Source organism: Girardinichthys multiradiatus, chromosome 15 (genome assembly GCF_021462225.1).
Source record: "Girardinichthys multiradiatus isolate DD_20200921_A chromosome 15, DD_fGirMul_XY1, whole genome shotgun sequence".
Classification (NCBI taxonomy): domain Eukaryota; kingdom Metazoa; phylum Chordata; class Actinopteri; order Cyprinodontiformes; family Goodeidae; genus Girardinichthys; species Girardinichthys multiradiatus.
In genome coordinates, this window is record NC_061808.1 from 9,092,732 (window position 1) to 9,115,000 (window position 22,269).

At 42.4% G+C, this 22,269-nt stretch overlaps 2 protein-coding genes across 2 annotated transcripts in view; one reads left to right on the top strand and one right to left on the bottom strand.

Annotated features, from left to right (window-relative positions):
* Positions 1-13,074, bottom strand: part of aven (apoptosis, caspase activation inhibitor) — a 51,377-nt gene extending 38,303 nt beyond the window's left edge. Inside the window, exons 1-2 of the mRNA XM_047387614.1 lie at positions 12,803-13,074; positions 64-235 (exon numbers count right to left, since the gene is read on the bottom strand). Coding sequence (XP_047243570.1) covers positions 64-235; positions 12,803-12,997 — 367 coding nt within the window. The 5' untranslated portion in view covers positions 12,998-13,074. The remainder of the gene's footprint in view (positions 1-63; positions 236-12,802) is intronic.
* Positions 1-20,052, top strand: part of chrm5b (cholinergic receptor, muscarinic 5b) — a 29,967-nt gene extending 9,915 nt beyond the window's left edge. Inside the window, exon 2 of the mRNA XM_047387612.1 lies at positions 16,199-20,052. Within this exon, the coding sequence (XP_047243568.1) occupies positions 16,271-17,785 (1,515 nt within the window). The 5' untranslated portion in view covers positions 16,199-16,270 and the 3' untranslated portion in view covers positions 17,786-20,052. The remainder of the gene's footprint in view (positions 1-16,198) is intronic.
* The last annotated feature ends 2,217 nt before the right edge of the window (positions 20,053-22,269 follow it).

The following is a 22,269-nucleotide window of genomic DNA, read 5'->3' on the forward strand; positions in this document are numbered from 1 at the left end:
CAAACAATTGAGCCCTTTGAGCAGAGAAAGTAGGAGACAAAACAAATGGGGGTCAAATCTTACCTGCTGACTCCAGCAGCACGTGGTAGTCCGTTCCTCTCTGAGACGGCACATCTTCATCTTCTTGCGCCCTCTCCGCCTCCTCGTAACGGTCCCAGTTGGACTCCAGTTTTCTTCTGGAAAACACTACTGTTCTGTCATCTTCCTCTTCAAAGTTCTGCCCCCCTTCTTGATGCTGAAGGAAAACAAAGCAGAGGTGAGGTAATTTGGAAAAAATTAATCCTAAAAAAAGATGAATCCTTGACAAAGTCAAGACAAAAAACAAATTATAATATTTTTATATTGTTCCTTCGAAACAATATACTTGCATTGATTATATTCTTGAACAGTACCTGGATTCTTCACCTTCGACAACCAAGCCAAGTGGTGACTGGACTTTAGCTGCAGGCTATTTTGTGTACTTCTACCCTCACCATGTGTACCAGGAGTAGAAGAGTTAGCCCTGCAGCTACTCGGAGGAGAGGAAGTGCAAAAGAAAATTTGCCACTTTTCAAAATCGCAGATGTCCTTGCCTGCTTTCCAGGTTTTAGCGGCATGTTTTTCTGTGCGCTCTCTCTCCGCTGTCAGGAGTGTATGTTCACCTATGTCCGAGCGCACGTAACTTAGCGTGTCAGCGTCGGTAACACAGTTTCAGGAGTGTGTTTTCGTCCAGCTTTTGTCAAGTTTGGCCATAGAAAGTAGAGTAACGACGATGCAGGGACAGGAATAGCTCACAACAGGATCTAATAAAATGATGATGGCAGTGGGGAATGCTGGATCAGTGTTTCCTTGCTCAAAGCTTTATTTTAATTCTTTCTGCCAATCTAATCAATTCACATCAAGTATCAGAGTAAAAAACTATTAAACTATTGTTGCTAAAAAGTTAGCAAAGGAAATTAACCATGCTTTGAAAATGCACTGCATCCACCTTGCATGTTTCATTTGTTGAATCCAATTGGACATCTCTGGAGAGATTTGAAAATGGCTGTACACAGACCTCGCACATCCGACCTGATGGAGCTTGAGATGTACTGCTAAGAAGAATGAGCGAAACTGCCTAAAGATAGGTGTGCTCCGCTTGTGACATCATATTCAAAAGACTTAAGGCTGTAATTATTGCCAAAGGTGGACCAATACTTTATTAAGCAAAGGCTCTGAATACTTACATAAATGTGATTTCTTAGTTTTCTATTTTTTAAAGATTTGGCAGCAGGCAAGCAACTTGGTGAGAAGGCAACAACTGTTGGCACAATTATCAGAAAATGGAAGAAACTCAACATGACTGTCAATCTTCTTCGGACTGGAGCTCCAGACTAGATCTCACCTGGTGGAGTATCAATGATGAGAAAGGTGAAGGATGAGCCCAAAACTACAAGGGAAGACCTGGTCAATGACCTGAAGATAGCTGGGACCACAATCTCAAACGTTACAATTGGTAACACACAACACCGCCATGGATTAAAATCCAGCAGTGTGTGCAAGGTCCCCCTGCTCAAGCCAGCACACATGTCCAGGCTCATCTCAAGTTTGCCCATGACCATCTGGATGACCCAGAGGAGGCATGGGAGAAGGTCATGGGGTCTGATGAGAAAAAAAATAGAGCTTTTTGGTCAAAACTCCACTCGCTGTGTATAGACATCAGCATCTACAACAGCTCTTTGAAGAAACCTTTATAATATGAGCTACAATAACGTAAAGTTATGCATATAACTACTGTTCCCTGAAGGAGAGTAACGAAGTACAACACATGAGTATGGGATATCACGTCTAATCACGCCTCCTAGGCAAATGATGTGATGACGACAGGTGACAGGCCCTGCCTGCACAATATACCTGTCCGTCATCGTCATCATTACTCAGTTTGATAGCTGCTATTCACCGAGCCCAGCTGAGCAGCAAGGCAGCCATGTGTTGTACTTCGTTACTCTCCTTCAGGGAACAGTAGTTATATGCATAACTTTACGTTCCCTTTCAGTCGATTCCCTCAGTACAACACATGAGTACGGGACATATATAAACACCCCGCAGAACAGCCATCAAACCTGGATCATGCACTGCATACTAGTGCAGCACTTCAGACCCAGCAGAAAGAACAGAGTGAGCCACAGAAGGGGTTGTCAAATCCAAACGATAAAACTTTATTGGCATACAGCTCATGAAAACCCAAAATTCTTATCTCACAAAATTAGCATATTTCATCCGACCAATAAAAGAAAAGTGTTTTTAATACAAAAAACGTCAACCTTCAAATAATCATGTACAGTTATGCACTCAATACTTGGTCGGGAATCCTTTTGCAGAAATGACTGCTTCAATGCGGCGTGGCATGGAGGCAATCAGCCTGTGGCACTGCTGAGGTCTTATGGAGGCCCAGGATGCTTCAATAGCGGCCTTTAGCTCATCCAGCTGACACGGCACCCCAGACCATCACTGACTGTGGGTACTTGACACTGGACTTCTGGCATTTTGGCATTTCCTTCTCCCCAGTCTTCCTCCAGACTCTGGCACCTTGATTTCCGAATGACATGCAGAATTTGCTTTCATCTGAAAAAAGTACTTTGGACCACTGAGCAACAGTCCAGTGCTGCTTCTCTGTAGCCCAGGTCTGGGGAATGCGGCACCTGTAGCCCATTTCCTGCACACGCCTGTGCACGGTGGCTCTGGATGTTTCTATTCCAGACTCAGTCCACTGCTTCCGCAGGTCCCCCAAGGTCTGGAATCGGCCCTTCTCCACAATCTTCCTCAGGGTCCGGTCACCTCTTCTCGTTGTGCAGCGTTTTCTGCCACACTTTTTCCTTCTCACAGACTTCCCACTGAGGTGCCTTGATACAGCACTCTGGGAACAGCCTATTCGTTCAGAAATTTCTTTCTGTGTCTTACCCTCTTGCTTGAGGGTGTCAATAGTGGCCTTCTGGACAGCAGTCAGGTCGGCAGTCTTACCCATGATTGGGGTTTTGAGTGATGAACCAGGCTGGGAGTTTTAAAGGCCTCAGGAATCTTTTGCAGGTGTTTAGAGTTAACTCGTTGATTCAGATGATTAGGTTCATAGCTCGTTTAGAGACCCTTTTAATGATATGCTAATTTTGTGAGATAGGAATTTTGGGTTTTCATGAGCTGTATGCCAAAATCATCCGTATTAAGACAATAAAAGACCTGAAATATTTCAGTTAGTGTGCAATGAATCTAAAATATATGAATGTTAAATTTTCATCATGACATTATGGAAAATAATGAACTTTATCACAATATGCTAATATTTTGAGAAGGACCTGTATATGAAAGGAACTTCACATCTACTGACTCCAAAGGTTCAAATGGAGGGTCACAAAGAGCTTCTAGTACCAATGTGAGATCCCAGGAAGGAAAACTGGGTTTAATCACAGGTCTGAGTCTACGAACCCCATTTAAGAAGTGTACAGCCAGAGGATGAGCACCTGGTGTGACTCCATTAAAACCAATATGGCAGGCAGAAATGGCAGCCAAGTAGACCTTAATTGTGGAAAAGGAAGGACCTTTATCCAGCAGATCTTGCAAAAACGTTAAACCTTCTACCATTGAGCACTGAAATGGAACAATGTGCTTGTCCTCATACCACTGCTCAAAAGCTTTCCATTTATAAGCATATAAGCCTCTAGTGGAGGATGCTCTTGCATTCTGTAATGTTGCCACCACATCACGGGGGGAGGCCTTTGTCTAACAAGCTGGACCTTTCAGCAGGTAGGCATGCAGCTACGACAGCTCTGGGTGTGGATGAAATATCTCCCCCCTTGCCCGAGTGAGGAGATCCCGGCAAACGGGGAGTTGCCACGGCTCTGCTGCAGCAGGCTGATTATCTCGGAATATCATGATTTTGCAGGCCAACGGGGTGCTACCAAAATTAGAGACAGACCCTGTTTGCGCACCCTCTCTAGTACAGGTAGTATTATTTCCACTGGGGGGAATGCATACAGGAGTACATTGGGCCATGGCTGGGCCAGGGCATCCACTCCCAGTGGAGCATCCTGATCTGTTATGGAAAAGAACAGAGGACAGTGGGTGTTGGCTCTGGTGGCAAAAAGATCTACTGCTGCTGTCCCAAACTGACACCATATCTGTGCCACCACGGAGGGGTGAAGCCTCCACTCTCTCACCCGAGGTCCACCTCTGGAGAGCAAATCTGCACCCAGATTCAGTCGTCCCGGGACGTGAGTAGCTCTGATAGACAGAAAGCGTATGCTGCACCACTGCAAGAGGGTGTGAGATAGCTTCAGGAGAGGAAGTGAACGAGTCCCTCCCTGTCTGTTTATGTATGAAATCACAGTGGTGTTGTCTGTCCTGACCAGAACATGTTGGTTTAACAGAACCTGGCAGAAATGTTGCAGAGCCAGCAGAACCGCTAAGAGCTCCAGGTAGTTTATGTGGAGTTTGGATTGTGCTGGTGTCCAAACCCCCTTCACGGCCACGCCATCGCACAAAGCCCCCCACCCCCTCAGGGAGGCATCCGTGGATACCACCTTGCGAAAGGTTACTTTCCCTATTGGCGAACCTCGGCACAACAGTCCTGGTTCCCGCCAAAGGCTGAGAGCCGACATACAGGCAGTGGTTATCGTTAGCTTTCTGCTGCAGTGACGCAATGCACACAACCGGTGAGAGCGGGTCCACCACTGGAACGGGCGCGTCTTCAGTAGACCGAGTGGTACTACTGCAATCATAGATGCCATCATACCCATCAGTTGTAAGATAGTCTGGAAACGCAGTTTGTGTCCCAACTGAAACTGAGCGAGGCAGCGGTAAAGCCACTCTGTGGTCGGAAAGACGTGCCCTGCTTGTAAGCGAGCATATTTCCAGACCGAGAAATGAAAATTGCTGGCTTGGGATCATTGAGCTTTTCTGAGAGTTTACCAAAAATCCTAGGGTGTGACAGAACCCAAGACACCTGCACTGTCACCTGCTCTCTGGAACTGGCTATTAAAGCCCAGTCGTCCAGATAAGTTAAAATGCGGACGCCTGTTTCTCTGAGAGGTGCTAGCACTGTCTCTAGACATTTTGTAAAGGTGAAAGGCGCTAGAGACAGACCGAAAGGCAGTACGAGGTACTTGTATGCCTTGCCCTCGAAGGCGAAACTCATAAACTGTCTGTGGTCCGGGTTCATCGCTACGTGAAATTAAGCGTCTGTCAAGTCGATCGTGGCGAACCAATCGCCCGGGCTGATAGCACTCAGAAGCTGCTTGAGTGTTAACATTTTGAACTTATATGTTCGGAGGTATTTGTTCAGAACTCTCAAGTCCAGGATTGGACGAAGCCCGCGCCCTTTTTTTGGAATAACAAAATAATGGCTGTACCAACCTCTGTTCTTCTCCAATTCGGGAACCGCACGGATAGCTCCTTTTGCCAACAGTATATTTATCTCCTCTCTCAGAACCTCTGCTGCTTGTGCCATTACCACCGTGTTTACCACACCAAGAAAGCGGGGTGGTCTCCGGCGAAACTGTAAATGGTAACCTATAGCAACAGTCCTCTCCACCCAAGGTTGGAATGCGCATGCGCGCCACATATGGAGATATGCAGCCAGGCGACTGTCCAAAGGCACTGTTGGTGGAACAGTGCTGCCCTCTCCCGACGTGCGAGAGAGGTGTAGCTTCATTTGGCTGTCGCCTGCTGGCTTTTGATTTTGACTTTTTTTCATAGAAAGAACTGTCTTTATTGAAACGTTTGGAGCATACATACAAGCATTTGGAACAACTGCAGTGCCCAGAAACACATTCAACGCACCCAAACTGGGGGCTTTTAGTGCAAATACATTTGTGGGGGAATTGTGCTTGGGAGACTGTGTGGGGGAAATGCAGCGCCTCTTGGGACTGGGATCCCGAACAACACCAGCAAAACATCTTTTGGACGACACCCGCCGAAAACTGGCAAACATGTCTCCCTGCTCCTGAAACTCCTGAATCTCAAGTGCCACAGCTAGGAGGACCGTGTCTTCTTCTTCCGGGATGTGGAGTCCCTCTGGAGCCCCGGAGGAGGACCCTTTCTCCAGGCCGTCTTTTGGGGAGCTTGGCCGTGGTTCTGTGGCTGTGCCGTCTGAGGGCTCAAGCTCATGGGCCACGTCATCCTCTTCGGTGGGGGTGGCGGTATAGCTGGTTTGCGAGTGCCCGAGCTGGATTTGGGTCTAACATCTCACCTGGGGATGATACTGCGCAGTGCTTCAGTCTGCTATTTCCTCAACTTGAATTTCACCTGTATTGCGTCGAGAGATTGCCCAAACAGCCCGTCAGCTACCACTGATTCATCCAGGTAGACTGCTCTATCCCTATCCGGGATGTCAGAGAGCGTCAGCCACAGGTGCCTTTGCGCAACCACCGTTGATGCCATCCCTCTGCCCAGTAACAGAGCAGCACAGCGGGATACATGGAGGATGTAGTCAGCGGTGATTCTCACCTCATTCAAGAGCAGCATAAAAGGGCTTTCCGGCGGTGTTGCGGCTCCAAGCTCCGCCAAGCGCATAGCTCGGTATGTTTGCAGCATGGTAATGGAGCTCAGGGCACGAGCGGTGGTAGCTTGAGCCCTGTAGATTTTCTCCAATTGAGCAGCGGAGAATCTACAGTGCTTAGACGGAAGCGATGATGGACCACCCACACCATAATTTTGGGACGGGGCCAGATATGCTGCCAAAGACGGTTCCATAGGCAGAATATTCACCAGTCTGGCTTTTTCGGCACCTTCCAGGTCCAGATACTGTCCATAACCCGGCAAAGTGACGCAGGTGGACAGTGGTTTGTTCCATGAAGACGTCAACTCAGAGACAAAGTCTGGGAACATGGGTAGATGGTGCTTGACTGTGGCCGGCTCCGAGGGGAGATAAAACCCCGCGAATCGCGATGGCTTCTCCGCTGGAGGTGGGGAGGGCCATTCCACATCCAAGGTATCAGCTGCACGGCAGCAAAGAGAGAAAAAAGACGTGTCGCCCGGGTCTGCTGGCGCAGCAGCAGCAGCCTGACTTGGCAGAGACTCATCCTCATCATCGGACAGACCATGGACATCCATGTCCAGTACGTCCTCCTCTCCCTGCAGGGGTTCTAGTTGAAGCTGAGACCGAGCACCTGCATTATCGGCTAACCCATCAACATACTCCATATGGTCTGCCCAGCTGGAAGCGGGGACTTCGACCAAAAAGCCATCCTCGTCAGAATCGGACGAAACTGGGTTTCCCGCCTCGGAGAGCAGTGGGTCTCGCCGTGAGACAGCAGCCTCTCCCAGCACCTTCTTGAGGAATTTAACCCGCCTCTCCAGGGTTGAGCGACGAAGCTGGCAACAGAACGCACATCCTTTGGGCTCTGCCAACGCTCTATGAGCATGAACGATCCCGAGACAGACGGGACAAGCCTCATGCTGGTCCTTCTCATGAAGCGAGAAGCTGCACCCCTGAGGACAGGGGACGCATAGAAGACTTCTGCTTCGCTTGCGTTAGCTTTGTGCTCATCCCAAACCACGAAAGTCAGAGAGAACTGCTTGAAATTTGCACTTTGCGGGCAGGCATGCTTACCAGCAGGCAGCAGTGACTAACTCCAACAAAAGCAGTTGAACTAGTTCCAAATAGCCTTTAGAAAGAGACACAGAGCTAACCAGCAGCAGCTAGCTAGCCTGACTCAAAGAGGTGTTATTAGCGAGGTGAAGAGTATAAGAACTGAGTAATGACGACGATGATGGACAGGTATATTGTGCAGGCGGGGCCTGTCACCTGTTGTCATCACATCATTTGCCTAGGAGGCGTGATTAGAGGTGACTTCAGCCAGGACACGCAGGGCATGATATCCCATACTCATGTGTTGTACTGAGTGAATCGACTGAAAGGGAACTTTTAATTTCTCTTTGGGATTAATAAAGTATTTTTAAATTGAATTGAATTGACTCAAAACACACAGCCAAGGCAACTAAGGACTGGCTCTGTAAGAATCATTTCAAGGTCCTGGAGTGGCATAGCCAGTCTCCAGACCTGAACCCAATCGAAAATCTTAGGAGGGATGTGAAACCTAAATGATCTGGAGAAAATCTGTATGAAGAGTGGGACAAAATTGCTGCTGCTGTGAGTGCAAACCTGGTCAAGAACTACAGGAAACGTCTGACCTCTGTAATTGTAAACAAAGGTTTCTATATCAAATATTGAGTTCAATTTTCTATTGTATCAAATACTTATTTCATACAATCAAAATGCTAATTAATTGTTTAAAGTCCCTGTGACATTGAATTTTCATGATAAATCCAATTCCAGTAATGGAAAGGAAAATATTGATAAAATATTTAGAAAAATAAATTCCTGCCACTGAAATGAACAGTTGTTGAGATACAGGTCCTTCTCAAAATATTAGCATATTGTGATAAAGTTCATTATTTTCCATAATGTCATAATGAAAATTTAACATTCATATATTTTAGATTCATTGCACACTAACTGAAATATTTCAGGTCTTTTATTGTCTTAATACGGATGATTTTGGCATACAGCTCATGAAAACCCAAAATTCCTATCTCACAAAATTAGCATATCATTAAAAGGGTCTCTAAACGAGCTATGAACCTAATCATCTGAATCAACGAGTTAACTCTAAACACCTGCAAAAGATTCCTGAGGCCTTTAAAACTCCCAGCCTGGTTCATCACTCAAAACCCCAATCATGGGTAAGACTGCCGACCTGACTGCTGTCCAGAAGGCCACTATTGACACCCTCAAGCAAGAGGGTAAGACACAGAAAGAAATTTCTGAACGAACAGGCTGTTCCCAGAGTGCTGTATCAAGGCACCTCAGTGGGAAGTCTGTGGGAAGGAAAACGTGTGGCAGAAAACGCTGCACAACGAGAAGAGGTGACCGGACCCTGAGGAAGATTGTGGAGAAGGGCCGATTCCAGACCTTGGGGGACCTGCGGAAGCAGTGGACTGAGTCTGGAGTAGAAACATCCAGAGCCACCGTGCACAGGCGTGTGCAGGAAATGGGCTACAGGTGCCGCATTCCCCAGGTCAAGCCACTTTTGAACCAGAAACAGCGGAAGAAGCGCCTGACCTGGGCTACAGAGAAGCAGCACTGGACTGTTGCTCAGTGGTCCAAAGTACTTTTTTTGGATGAAAGCAAATTCTGCATGTCATTCGGAAATCAAGGTGCCAGAGTCTGGAGGAAGACTGGGGAGAAGGAAATGCCAAAATGCCAGAAGTCCAGTGTCAAGTACCGACAATCAGTGATGGTCTGGGGTGCCGTGTCAGCTGCTGGTGTTGGTCCACTGTGTTTTATCAAGGGCAGGGTCAATGCAGCTAGCTATCAGGAGATTTTGGAGCACTTCATGCTTCCATCTGCTGAAAAGCTTCATGGAGATGAAGATTTCATTTTTCAGCACGACCTGGCACCTGCTCACAGTGCCAAAACCACTGGTAAATGGTTTACTGACCATGGTATCACTGTGCTCAATTGGCCTGCCAACTCTCCTGACCTGAACCCCATAGACAATCTGTGGGATATTGTGAAGAGAACGTTGAGAGACTCAAGACCCAACACTCTGGATGAGCTAAAGGCCGCTATCGAAGCATCCTGGGCCTCCATAAGACCTCAGCAGTGCCACAGGCTGATTGCCTCCATGCCACGCCGCATTGAAGCAGTCATTTCTGCAAAAGGATTCCCGACCAAGTATTGAGTGCATAACTGTACATGATTATTTGAAGGTTGACGTTTTTTGTATTAAAAACACTTTTCTTTTATTGGTCGGATGAAATATGCTAATTTTGTGAGATAGGAATTTTGGGTTTTCATGAGCTGTATGCCAAAATCATCCGTATTAAGACAATAAAAGACCTGAAATATTTCAGTTAGTGTGCAATGAATCTAAAATATATGAATGTTAAATTTTCATCATGACATTATGGAAAATAATGAACTTTATCACAATATGCTAATATTTTGAGAAGGACCTGTATATGGTCATAAACTTCACTATAAAGGAATTTCCAGACTACTCCTTCGTGATTTTCTTGTGCTCTTTTATGACGTCAGGGGGGAACACCTGCAGGTAAACTGACTGCTGCTACAGTGGCCAGCAACAGACAGCAGCGAAGAATCTGATGTTTCTTTAGATATATTTCAGACACTATCAGAGAGACGCAACTGAGTCAGGAGAAGAAAGTCAGCTTTCTGCGGACGGCCATCCAATTCCACCAGAGTCTATTGTTGCCGAATGCCGGAGCACACTGGAGTCAATATGCAAGAATCATACCACACCACCCAGAAAGAGAACAAACACAACATCCGGGTTTTCAAAATAATTCACTAAAGGTGGACTAAATCTCGCTATATTAATAAATACACACAGAAATTTATATATACACGTCTATATATTAGTATTTGTTAATATTAAATCAATTACATCAGTAACTGGGTTAACTAAGGTATTATAAACCAATGAAACATTAAATGCACCAAATTAAGTAACAAATATAGCTTCAGTGAACTCATTGTAGAACTAAACACACAAAAATATCTGGATGCATAAAACGAAAAATGAAGCAGTTTAACTGGTCTAACTTCCACAGAATGACTTGTTTTGGACCGGCTACCGGATTTATCACTGGCTTTTAATGCATGATCTGCGTTTGGTTCTTGGAGCTCCTCCGGGCTTTGCTGTGGACCGGACCAGAGCAGATACAGTGTAAATTCAGGGTTACAGTAAATATGGCACCAAGTCAAACAACTGGAGGCAAAGCTGAGCAGTATGGAGCCGCAGCAGCAGACACAAAGGCTGATTCAAGATCTGAAGACACTACCTGGTGTCATTTTTTTACTTTATATCAGAATCTTTAGAGAAACATTTATTTAAATTTATTGTATGCGGGTGGAATTTATCTTATTTTAATAATAATGTCAGATTATTATTATTAATAATTATAAATAATAATTTAATTATCAACAATAACTGCCGATATCTAAATGTATTTTTGCGACAAGGACATGTTCTTACCTGCTGAGCCTTGATCTGTTTAGGAACAGCAGCAACAACATTTTCTTTGGATCTTTTCCCATCAGATGCTCTGATCAGCGAGCCTATAGCAGCTGCTTCAATATTCTCCTTCGTCTGTCTGATATCCTGACTTCTGACATCATTCTCTTGTGAATTCAGAGGTTTCTTGTTCGAAGCAATTTGCTGAGAAGTCCTTCGATCACAACTGGCTGTGCTTGGTGGGACCAGCCCATTTCTCTCTCCTCAGTTTTTCAGTTCTGATCCAGGCAGCTCTGGACCTCTTCACTTCAGGAAGTGCAGACTAACGGCTGCCACCACCAGCAATGCACCATTTCACCATATTAAAGATGTTTTTCATGCAGCTTGGCTTTTACCTGAACTGTTTATCATTGACGCTCACACAGTGAATGACCAGAGTCTTCCCCTTAGACGTCATTTCCGGACGACTTTGGACTTGCAAAATTTAACATCAAATATGCTTATTTGGTTGTCAGTTATCTTTTTTGTATCTTTAATCCTAATATCATGCCAATCACTGCCCAATTCCTTCAATATAGATATTTTCTTTCAGTTTATACCTTTGTGGGAAAAATGTGTAACAGGCACTTTAAATATTATACAATTTTCTGGATTTTTTTTTTTTATTATTCTGTCTCAGTTGAAGTGTACCTACGAAGATATTTACAGACCTCTGCATTCTTTTTAAGTGGGAAATATTGGTGTTGTATCAAATGCTTACTTTCCCCACTGTACATGACTTCTAAAGGCAATTTTATTAGGTTGCATCAGAGTGCAGGCGTTTGAACACCTTTACATGGCACACTTTAGATTTGTATTTGTAAAAAATGTTTTTAGGTCATCCATCCTTTGTATTTTACATTCAAATGATCTGATATTTTGTGATGTTTTATCACAAAATAACCCATTAAAATAATCAATTAACATAATATCTATAATTTACAATTTTAAACAATCGCTACCATCACAGGATAAATGGCATGTCCTACTGCCATGTCAATAGTGGACTCACTGAAGCTGAGTCATGGCTCTTCCTGTTTGTCTGCAGAAATATTCCAGGACTGATTCTCTGGAAGCAGGCTATGGAAATCAACATGGAACAACAATGCTGTAGATTTCATTTATCTTACGCCAAACAAAAGGATGCCCATTGCCCCCCAGCCATGTCATCACAGACCACATGGCAGGCATGGATGCAGCAGGGAGTTTTTTATGATTGCAATCAAGGAGCCCCTATGTAACAAAACTTATTTCTATGATTGCAATCAAGGAGCCCCTATTGTTTCTTCCCTAATCCTGACAGGGGCATCATATGACTGAAGATCCTGGAGGAAATTAGGTGTAATATCAAAGGCTTAGATTCTGCTTGTTCATTGTAACTGTCAGGATAAGTGTTGACACTTCTGCACCTGGACCATTATCTAAACCAGCGGTAGCTCCAGTCCTCAGGAGCCGGTGTCCTGCATATTTTAGATAGGTCCCTGCTCCAACACACAGCTGAATTACCTCGACATGTCATCAACCTTCTGCAGAGGCCTCGTCATGAAACATTTATTTGATTCAGGTGTGTTGAACAAGGAGAACATGCAGGACATCGGTTCATGACGACTGGAGCGGGCCACTTCAATCTACTGTGTGCTCTAACAAGCCGAACTGAAGACATTGATGTTTTTAACATTAAATATTGTCTAGGATCGAGTGTGTTTGCTCACAGACAAAAAAACAGAAAAAGTTTCAATATTTTCAACGAAGTTTGGCACAGCAGCTCTCACCCGCTGAGGGAAGTCTGCTGCTGCATGGTAGCCGCCACCGCGTCCACGTCCCCGGTGGTGGTCTCGCTTGCCCCTGCCGCGGAGGTGGCCTCCTCTCCCCCGGCCTCTGTGTTCATTATGACCGTCACCTTCGTGTCCGCCCCGGGCGCCTCTCCTCCAGCCGCCTCCCCTGCCACGGACATCTCTACCTTCCATTACAGTTGTTGTTTACCGCGAACGGACACTCTTGCATGCAACACCGCGTAAATGAGTGGTCTGTGGTACCACCTTAAAAGGCATCCCGAAAATATTTTGATGGTTCCGGTTCCAACTGTTGAGCATTATTTTCTGTTACAGCAGTTAAATTAAATAAAAACATCCATTACCATATTATGATATAAAACGAACCTTTAGGATGCAGTAGTTATAAAATAAAATAGATATCAAATTAACGTTTGATAAAATGCCTGACTATTAGACATTTTTTTATTCTTTAAAGTGTCTATTAAGGAATAAAAATAAAATACTAATTACAAAAAACTCTAGTAAACAATTTACATTTTTTTTACAATGTTAAACGTTTTTGTGTAACAGCTACTTTGCAACCTAATTTAACATATAAAACGCATTAACATTCCCGCATTAAAAACGTTAGATATAAAACAAAATAGATGTCACAACAAAGCAAATCTGAAAAAACATAAGGACGAAACGTAAAACACACTACAATAAAATGCTGTTTTTCTGTTAATGTCAAATGTGTTTGTGTTGCACCTTTAACAACAAAAGTTGATGAAACAGTAAAATAGACACAGAATAAAAGGTAAAATACAATTAAAATTCATAAAATAACCACAAAAAATTTAAATAACAACCGCCTTGTGCCAATAAAATGAATTAGTTATTAAAACACATTTAAAAGCATCTCGTCAATAATTTAGTTTGGATGGTGAGGAAATCACATTAATAAAACGGGGCCAGAAACTTCAAGTTTCAAATAAAACGTGAAAAGTGAGCAAAAAAAAAATTAAGTAATTTCAAAAATGAACAGGAAGCCAATGGAAAGATTTATATGTCAGAGATATGTGTTCGTGGTTTTTAGTCCCAGTTAAAAGACAAGCTGCTGCTTTGTGGAGTTTGTAACTGTTGAAGAAATGCTTGATTTAGAACATACAAAGCCTTACAATAGTCCAGCCAGAGGAGTGAAAAGCATCAAGAATTTGTTTTGTTGTGGTAGTCTGAATTGTGAGAAAGGAAATATGGGAATCAATTACGTTTAATGAAAGCTCAGGAAACTAGTTCTACCAAGGAAAATATGTAACTTGAAATATGAAAAGAAAAAGCAATCCAATACATTTCAGTTGCTCAGTTTTACAGTAAAGTTTTTACAATGATGTCCAAAAGCTACCAAGGATCCAGACTATTGTATTCATTTAAAGCTGTCATGAATAGATTTTCAGGCCTTCAGAAGGTCTTTCGAAGTTTTCCTTTGACTTTTTCTCTGCTTTTGCACTCCACGTCTCCTATTGTATATGAACCCCACAGTGTTTTTGTGTGGCGTAGCATTTCAAAATGTGGGGTGAAAATGAAGTATCATGCCTTCAAATAAAGGGTCTGAGGGAGAGGAACACCATCTGAAAGTTGTGTCTTTAAAGTTACTAGCCAGATGTTTCTGTAAAATAGATATTTTCACATTTAGAACAATGTGTCTTGGTTTTGCTATTTTTTGCGATTTCCAATTTTACGTATTACCCTCACAGAAACAAACTTCAACATGCACGTTCCTCTAGTGACACCAGATAAGGTTTAGCGCAACTAATCATAGCTCTTTTGTGTACATCCTTCTGTGTTTTTAATAGCTGAACGTTAATCCATATGCGAGATGATTGCATGGATTTATGGAGAATTTGGCAACAATAACGTTGAGGTGATTTATAAAGTGGGCTAATGCAGACTGGAATGGCCAGATTTAATGATCAAAGACCTTTTGGTGATCATTTCAAGCTTGGCCAAGCAGCAACACATCTGGCTGATCGATCCGCGCTATTGAGAAGTGTTTTCTGTAAAACAGCTGCATCACTGGCGTCAGAAAGATGAACCCGATCCTAAAAGTTATCTTCACCATGAATGCACCTGCAGTACAGCCTATATCATCACCATCAATCCTGTCCAGAGGTAAAAAGTAAGAAAAATATCCCATTGCTTGGCAGTCAGAAAGAAAGATGTGTGTGTATGTCGTCTTCCGCTTTATCCGGGACCGGGTCGCGGGGGCAGCAGACTCAGCAGAGACGCCTAGAAGTCCCTCTCTCCAGACACCTCCTCCAGTTCCTCTGGGTGGAGCCCAAGGCGTTCCCAGGCCAGCCGAGAGACATAGTCCCTCCAGCGTGTCCTGGGCCGTCCCCTGGGCCTCCTCCTGGTGGGAGGTTCCTGGAACACCTCCCGAGGAAGGCGTCCAGGAGGCATCCGGTATAGATGCCCGAGCCACCTTAACCGGCTCCTCTCGATGTGGAGGAGCAGCGGCTCTACTTCGAGCTCCTCCCGGATGGCCGAGCTCCTCACCCTATCTCTAAGGGAGTGCCCGGCCACCCTATGGAGAAAGCTCATTTCAGCCACTTGTATCCGGGATCTCGTTCTTCTGAGGGTAGGAACGTAGACCGACCGGTAAATTGAGAGCTTCGCTTTTCGGCTCAGCTCTCTCTTCACCACAACGGACCGGCACAGCGTCCCCATTACTGCGGCAGCCGCACCGATCCGTCTGTCGACCTCCCGCTCCATTTTTCCCTCACTTGTGAACAAGACCCTGAGATACTTGAACTCCTCCACTTGAGGCAGGAACTCCCCTCCAACCTGGAGAGGACAAGCCACCCTTTTCCATAACATTTGATTTCCCTTTGGGATTAATAAAGTATTTTTGAACTGAATTGAATTGAATCACTGTTTGCTTCAGCTTCACCATCCATGGCAGTATTGTTCATGAACATGAAAAGTTGAACTCTTTCCACCTTAAATGCAACTGAATTAGTTCAGAATCAGCTTGTCTGTCATAATGTTTCCTAATGCCAGCTGATCTGCTTGATTCTTTTGCCTCTTGTTATGTCATCAACACAAAAAAACACACAGTGAGATCCTGCAGTAAGTTCTTCATTAACCAACTAAATATTTATTGCCCATGTATATTCATCACAAAAAAAAAATACACCACTGGTTAGTATCTTTACAAATCTGAAATAATTCAGCTCTACATTGCTTCTCCCTTATGTTTAGTAGCCCTTTATCTCTATAAACAATTGGCTTGTTTTTAGTTTGCATTATCACCTTGAACACACATGAAACAAATGATTTATTAAATACATGTGTTTTGGTTTTATAATATACTTTCAATATATATGTCTCAACATTGTTTTGGCTTTCTTTTAGGCAACCAGCTCTTCCTTATGGGGTCACAAAGAGGCGACTGACAACTGCAAGAAAAACTAATAACAGAAAACAATGGATTTCCAAAACAGCACTTTTGGCAATACGTCACATCCTCACAGCCTTTGGGAGGTGATAACCATCGCTACGGTGTCAGCCATCGTCAGCTTGATAACTATAGTTGGAAACGTACTGGTCTTGCTGTCATTCAAAGTAAACAGCCAGCTTAAGACCGTAAACAACTACTACCTGCTTAGTTTGGCCTTTGCTGACCTCATCATAGGAGTGCTTTCCATGAACTTATACACCACATATATACTGATGGGCTACTGGTCCTTGGGGAACATTGCATGTGATCTCTGGCTGGCAGTGGATTATGTGGCCAGCAATGCTTCAGTCATGAACTTGCTTGTGATCAGCTTTGACAGATACTTCTCAATCACGAGGCCACTGACTTACAGGGCAAAGAGGACTCCAAAGAGAGCCGCCATTATGATTGGTCTGGCTTGGCTGGTGTCTTTTGTCCTCTGGGCACCACCCATTCTATGCTGGCAGTACTTTGTAGGAGAGAGAAACGTTCCTCCAGACCAGTGCCAAATCCAGTTTTTAACCGAGCCCGTGATCACGTTTGGAACAGCAATCGCTGCTTTCTACATCCCGGTCTCAGTTATGACCATCCTCTACTGCAGGATCTACAAGGAGACACAAAAACGAACAAAAGACCTGGCAGAGCTTCAAGGACTCACAACAGGGAATGTCTCAGAAGGGACTAGACCACAGAAGACAATGATTCGTTCCTGTTTTCATTTCCCCAGAGAGAGAAAAGACCAGAGCCAGGCCTCCTGGTCCTCGTCTAATCAAAGTAATGTTACTAAAATGACCACCAGGTCAGATGAAGCATGGGCAAAAGCAGATCAGATTACTTCTTTTAACAGCTACACATCATCAGAGGAGGAGGAACATCATGTTTCAATAGAAACCCCACAAGGGTCATTCAAAGAGCAGCAGACTGGACAAAGTAATAAGAATGGGGAGGTTCCAGATTACACAGAGGAGGAGTATTGTTCCACTCCTCAGAAGAAGAACCATAAAAGCTTAATTTCTTACAAGTTCAAACGTAGCTCAAAGGGTAAAAATGACAGTCCAACAAGTCCAAAATCATGCCCTCCAGAGCGGCCAGCCAAAAAGGCTTCCACCTCTTCGTCCTCCACCACCTCCAAGCCCATAGACTCTGCCCTGAAGAACCAGATCACCAAGAGGAAAAGGATGGTGCTTGTGAAGGAGAAGAAGGCAGCCCAGACCCTCAGCGCCATCCTCCTGGCCTTCATCCTAACATGGACGCCGTACAACATCATGGTGCTCATCTCCACATTTTGCGCCGAGTGCATCCCTCTGTCCCTCTGGCACTTGGGCTACTGGCTTTGCTACGTAAACAGCACCATCAACCCAATGTGCTACGCTCTGTGCAACAAAACCTTCCAGAAGACCTTCCGCATGCTTCTGCTCTGCCAGTGGAGGAAGAGGAGGCGTGGCAAGGACAAGATGTGCTGGAGGGCCCAGAATCCAAACGTCAACAATAAAATGAACTGATGTGGTAGTTAACAGTTCTTTAACCACATGTTAGCATCTGTTGATATTTGCTAGTGTTCATCCAGTGTCTTGTGCTGCAGGTGGTTTCTGTATTTAATATATGTATGTAGGAAATGAGCACAAGTCAAAATGACTGTAAGGAAAGTTTACTCAGAACATAAAAGTAGATACAGCACTCTCCACACCTAAAGATGTGTAAAAGAAAACTAACTTTGATGGCAATAGTGTAATCTCACACTGAGAATTTAAATAAAATCCAACCTTTTATGTAAGTAAATTTTTTTCTGTGGGTAAAAAAAATCCCATGTTAGCAAAAGTATTAAAAAACATGGTTCACTGTTGCAACTGTTACTGGCTGCTCTGCTATTTAAGCTTTGTACAATCCTTTTTTCTCAACAGGATAGCACTCAGTCTTCGATACCATTTCACAAGGTTGAAGTGGACAAAGAGAGAAGCTGGTCAGTCTGGTCTCTTGGTTTAGGTCTGGTCGCTGATATGGCCATGGAACAAGTTTGATTTTGTGTCTTGTGAACCATTTTTGTGCTGATTAGGCCATCAATGCTATGGATTATTATCTGCATTATTAGTAGAGCATTTAGTTTTCTGACAGAGACCACATATGTATTTCAATAAATTCATGACGGCATGCCCTCTAAGCAAGGCTTCCCGGAGCCTTTGAAAGATAAACAAGCCCACAGCATCACAAGCTCTCCACCGTTTAAAATTCTTAGAGGTGCTTATAAATATAACACAATAGATTTTGTTCTGTACATATATTTCCTCTACTTTTTGTTTTTTTAACAGTCAATAAATGTGCTCAAAATAAAGACCGGATTTTCTACATTTGTAATTGTGAGAGTATGCTACTGCAATAAATTAAACTTTGTTTTAAGGCTTTTTACGCATCTTTTCCAGGACAGCTGATTGTTTTGTTTTAAAAATCAATCCTGAATGAAAATACCTCTAAATTTTCAAACTCATGATGTACTTATACATAAAAGAGCCGCTGTAAACCTGAGAAGCCACCACTAAACCTCTTACCCCTGCTTGAAACTGATGGCTTCCGACGGTGACCCTCTGCTTGCAGGACACCTTCAAATCTCAGAGTGAAATACTTGTAGTTGTGCTTCATGGTGATTAATGATAGTACCACTTTTTACAGCAAGAAAAAAAAACACTAAATAAGAAATATATCTCTTCTAGGTGTTGTCGTCAATCTTTGCTTCTAGGTCCAGCATGAGTAACAGAAGTGCAAAAAGTATGGAGTGCTCTTCTGGTATTGCTTATTTGAATTACTGAGATACCAATAGAAACATGTAAATTAAATTTGTCACTGTATTTGTTACATATGAAACAAGCATTCATCTCTTTTCATGCTGATTTAGATATAGAGTATGACTTGCAAAAATAAAAATTTAGAAGACAGATTAATATGGATTTTTTTATATCTTGAAAATGTGCTCATTCCTTGTCCGGTCACATCAATTTGCATTTTCTTATTACAAGATTAACCAAATCCATCATTCATGCGCTTATTGATGCTAATGCTGCTTACAGTTACAGTATTTATTTACTTACTGCTTCATGCTGTTTTATCTAGAAAAGTATTTTATTTTGAGATGACTCAGCTGTTATATTCACCCTCCTCAATAAAATTCAAACCACGAGTGTGTCAATGGGTGCACATTCAACATCTTGGATTATGATTTTACAAATAAAAGTGGAGTTCAGCCACTTTTCATGAATGTAAGACTGGAGAAAATAAACCATTAGATTTTGTGTATTTAAGTATGTAAGAAAAATGCAGATAATTTATACAGTAGCTCTGAAAAGTGTGTACATACCTGCCAGGTTGCTCTGATGTACAATATGAGACCAAGATAAATCACTCCAAAGCTTTTCTTACCTTTAATGTGAAATATATTCTGTACAATTCAACCTTAAACACAAACAAAACTGTTTGGAGGAATAATATTTTTAAAATGGCATCTGCTTGTGCTCTGGTGCCATACCGGGGGCACGAATACCGAAAAAAAGTCTAATTCCAGCCATCGATTTTATCCACCACAAAAAGTCTTGCTCAGTCTGAATAAAAGCAGCCCCTGAGCATGATGCTGCCACCATCATGCCTCACTGTGTGTATAGTCTTCCTAGTTTGTGGCAAACATACCTTGGACTTGTGCTCCAGATGTTCAACTCTGGTTTCATTCTACTACCAGATTGTAGGAGATTTTATCCATGCCGGGATGTTTTTTTTTTTTTTTTTTTTTCAAGAAAAAGATTCCGCTGTGCAATTCTATTCCTTAGTCCAGACATGTGGAGAATACAGGAAACAGAAATTCCTGCAGCTTCTTCAATGTTGGCTGTCTTTAAATTAATTTTGAAAAACATCCTGTTTCTGTCACTGCTTTTCATGTGTTCTACATATAATGGTGTGGATTTTTGTTAGTGTTCTTCTCCTTACTGATACTTTAATATGATGAGATGCTTTTGATTATTTGTAAGATCTCTGCAAACTGTGGCTTTAGATAAAGGATGCAAACAAGCAAATGTCTGGTACATTGTTCTAAGAAAATTGGACTTTAGGTTAATCAGATTCGCTGGGATTTATGCCAAGTACGTGAAATAAAAGATGCTTCAATAAAGCAAAGGTTCATGGGTATGCAGACTTATGCAACCAGGTTATTGCAGTTTATAAAGTGTTTAAAGTTTTCCCCTGATGTATTTGTTCATTTTTCAGTTGAATTGTACAGTATGTTTTATTAAATTATGAAAAGTGTTTGGGATTATTTAGTTATTAGTTATGTTTTTTGTATTCCAAAAACCTGGCTTTTTAACTGCGATGTGTTCACTTTTGAGAGCTACTGCATACAACGTCCTCTGCATTTATTGCATGACTGGAAGAAATGTGTGAAAAGCCTTCAAATAAATTCTTACTTTATTGCTATTGCAAAATCTCACACTGAAAAATGTCTCACAATAAATCCCACAGTAACAAAAGTATAATTTACTAAATGTTTGATGCTGAAAAGCTAAAATTTCAGTCACACTTGACCAAACCGCACACGGTTCAAGTAAAATTCTCGATAGCGTTTATCAAAAAGTGGTCATCAGGTATATTATAGATTAGGAGAAAAATGATTTTTCTTCTTTTCCCCATGCAATTTGAATTAAATCAATACCTACCTGTTTGAAAGAATGTACTCTGTGCAGATTATTCTAATAGTTTTTTATAATTTCAATTAGAGATAAGTACAACACATGGGGGTGCCCAATCCATATTGAATGAAAATGCAAAAAAGCAACACAAGTCATTACGAGCACAACTGATTGATACCCGTGAAAGAATGCCATCCTGGGTGGTGAGCCATGCTACCCATATTTAAACCTGCATACTTTAGGAGCATTAAGGACTTTAACTGAGCACGCCCATTAAATCTTATCCACGCTCTATGTACATAAATTACATTTTTTTAATTATTTGTGTATAAAGGACATATTTAATGGATTGTGTTTAATATTACACCCATGATTGCTAAATGTAAATTTCTTACTCTATATAGGTTTAGTGATGTTTTATTCTATCCTGTTTCTGGCTTTTGATAACTGATCTTGTGTTTAAGGGCTAATTAGCACATTTTGTGAATTTTAATTCGAAAGTTACTGTACACGTGAGATTATTTAAGGTTAACATCCCTACCTGCGCCCATATTCATGATGTAAAAAGACTCTTTACATGTTTGAGTGATGCTTTTGTATACTGCTCCAGTTGTAAATCTTTCACCGTCTATCGTCAAATCTAATTAGAAACTCTGGGCCTTTTGTTTTGGTTATATTTTTGTGACTGAATCTGTGCTGCTCTGAACTTTTACATTTACAACCCAAATAAATGAGACAGAAGTTTATAAGCATTCATTGTGAGAATTATGTTATTAATTGTTTGAGCCACTGTTTTTCCAGGAAGATTTCCAATCATAAGTTAGGGCCAAAATTAAAATTTCAAATCATTTTTGTTCAACCAAGAAGTTTTTTTCTAATTGGAAATGAGACTAGCGTCTCTGAAAATATAGTAATAAATGTAAAACGAGTATTATTTTTGAAAAACATCTGGTCTTTACAAATTTTTATTTAAATGTCATGTCAAAAGTTATTTCTACCCTTCTCAATAGTCAATAGAAAAATCTTTATTGGCGTTGCAGCAATCAAATCCCTCTTAATTCCTGACCAGCTTTGCTTTCTGCATGTTTCCACTGGTATTTTAACGATTTATCATTTTTTAAGAGCTTTTGAGTTTGGAAAATCTCCTTGCCATCACCCTTATCTTTAGCTCCCTCCACAGATCCTCTATCTGATTCTAGTCGGACCACTGCAAAACATAAACGTTGCTTCCAGTCAGAAGAAACATGTTGGTCAAATGAAAAACTAAGAATATATATATATATAGTTTTTCTGTTGGTCTAAACTCCCCAAAAGCACCATGTCTC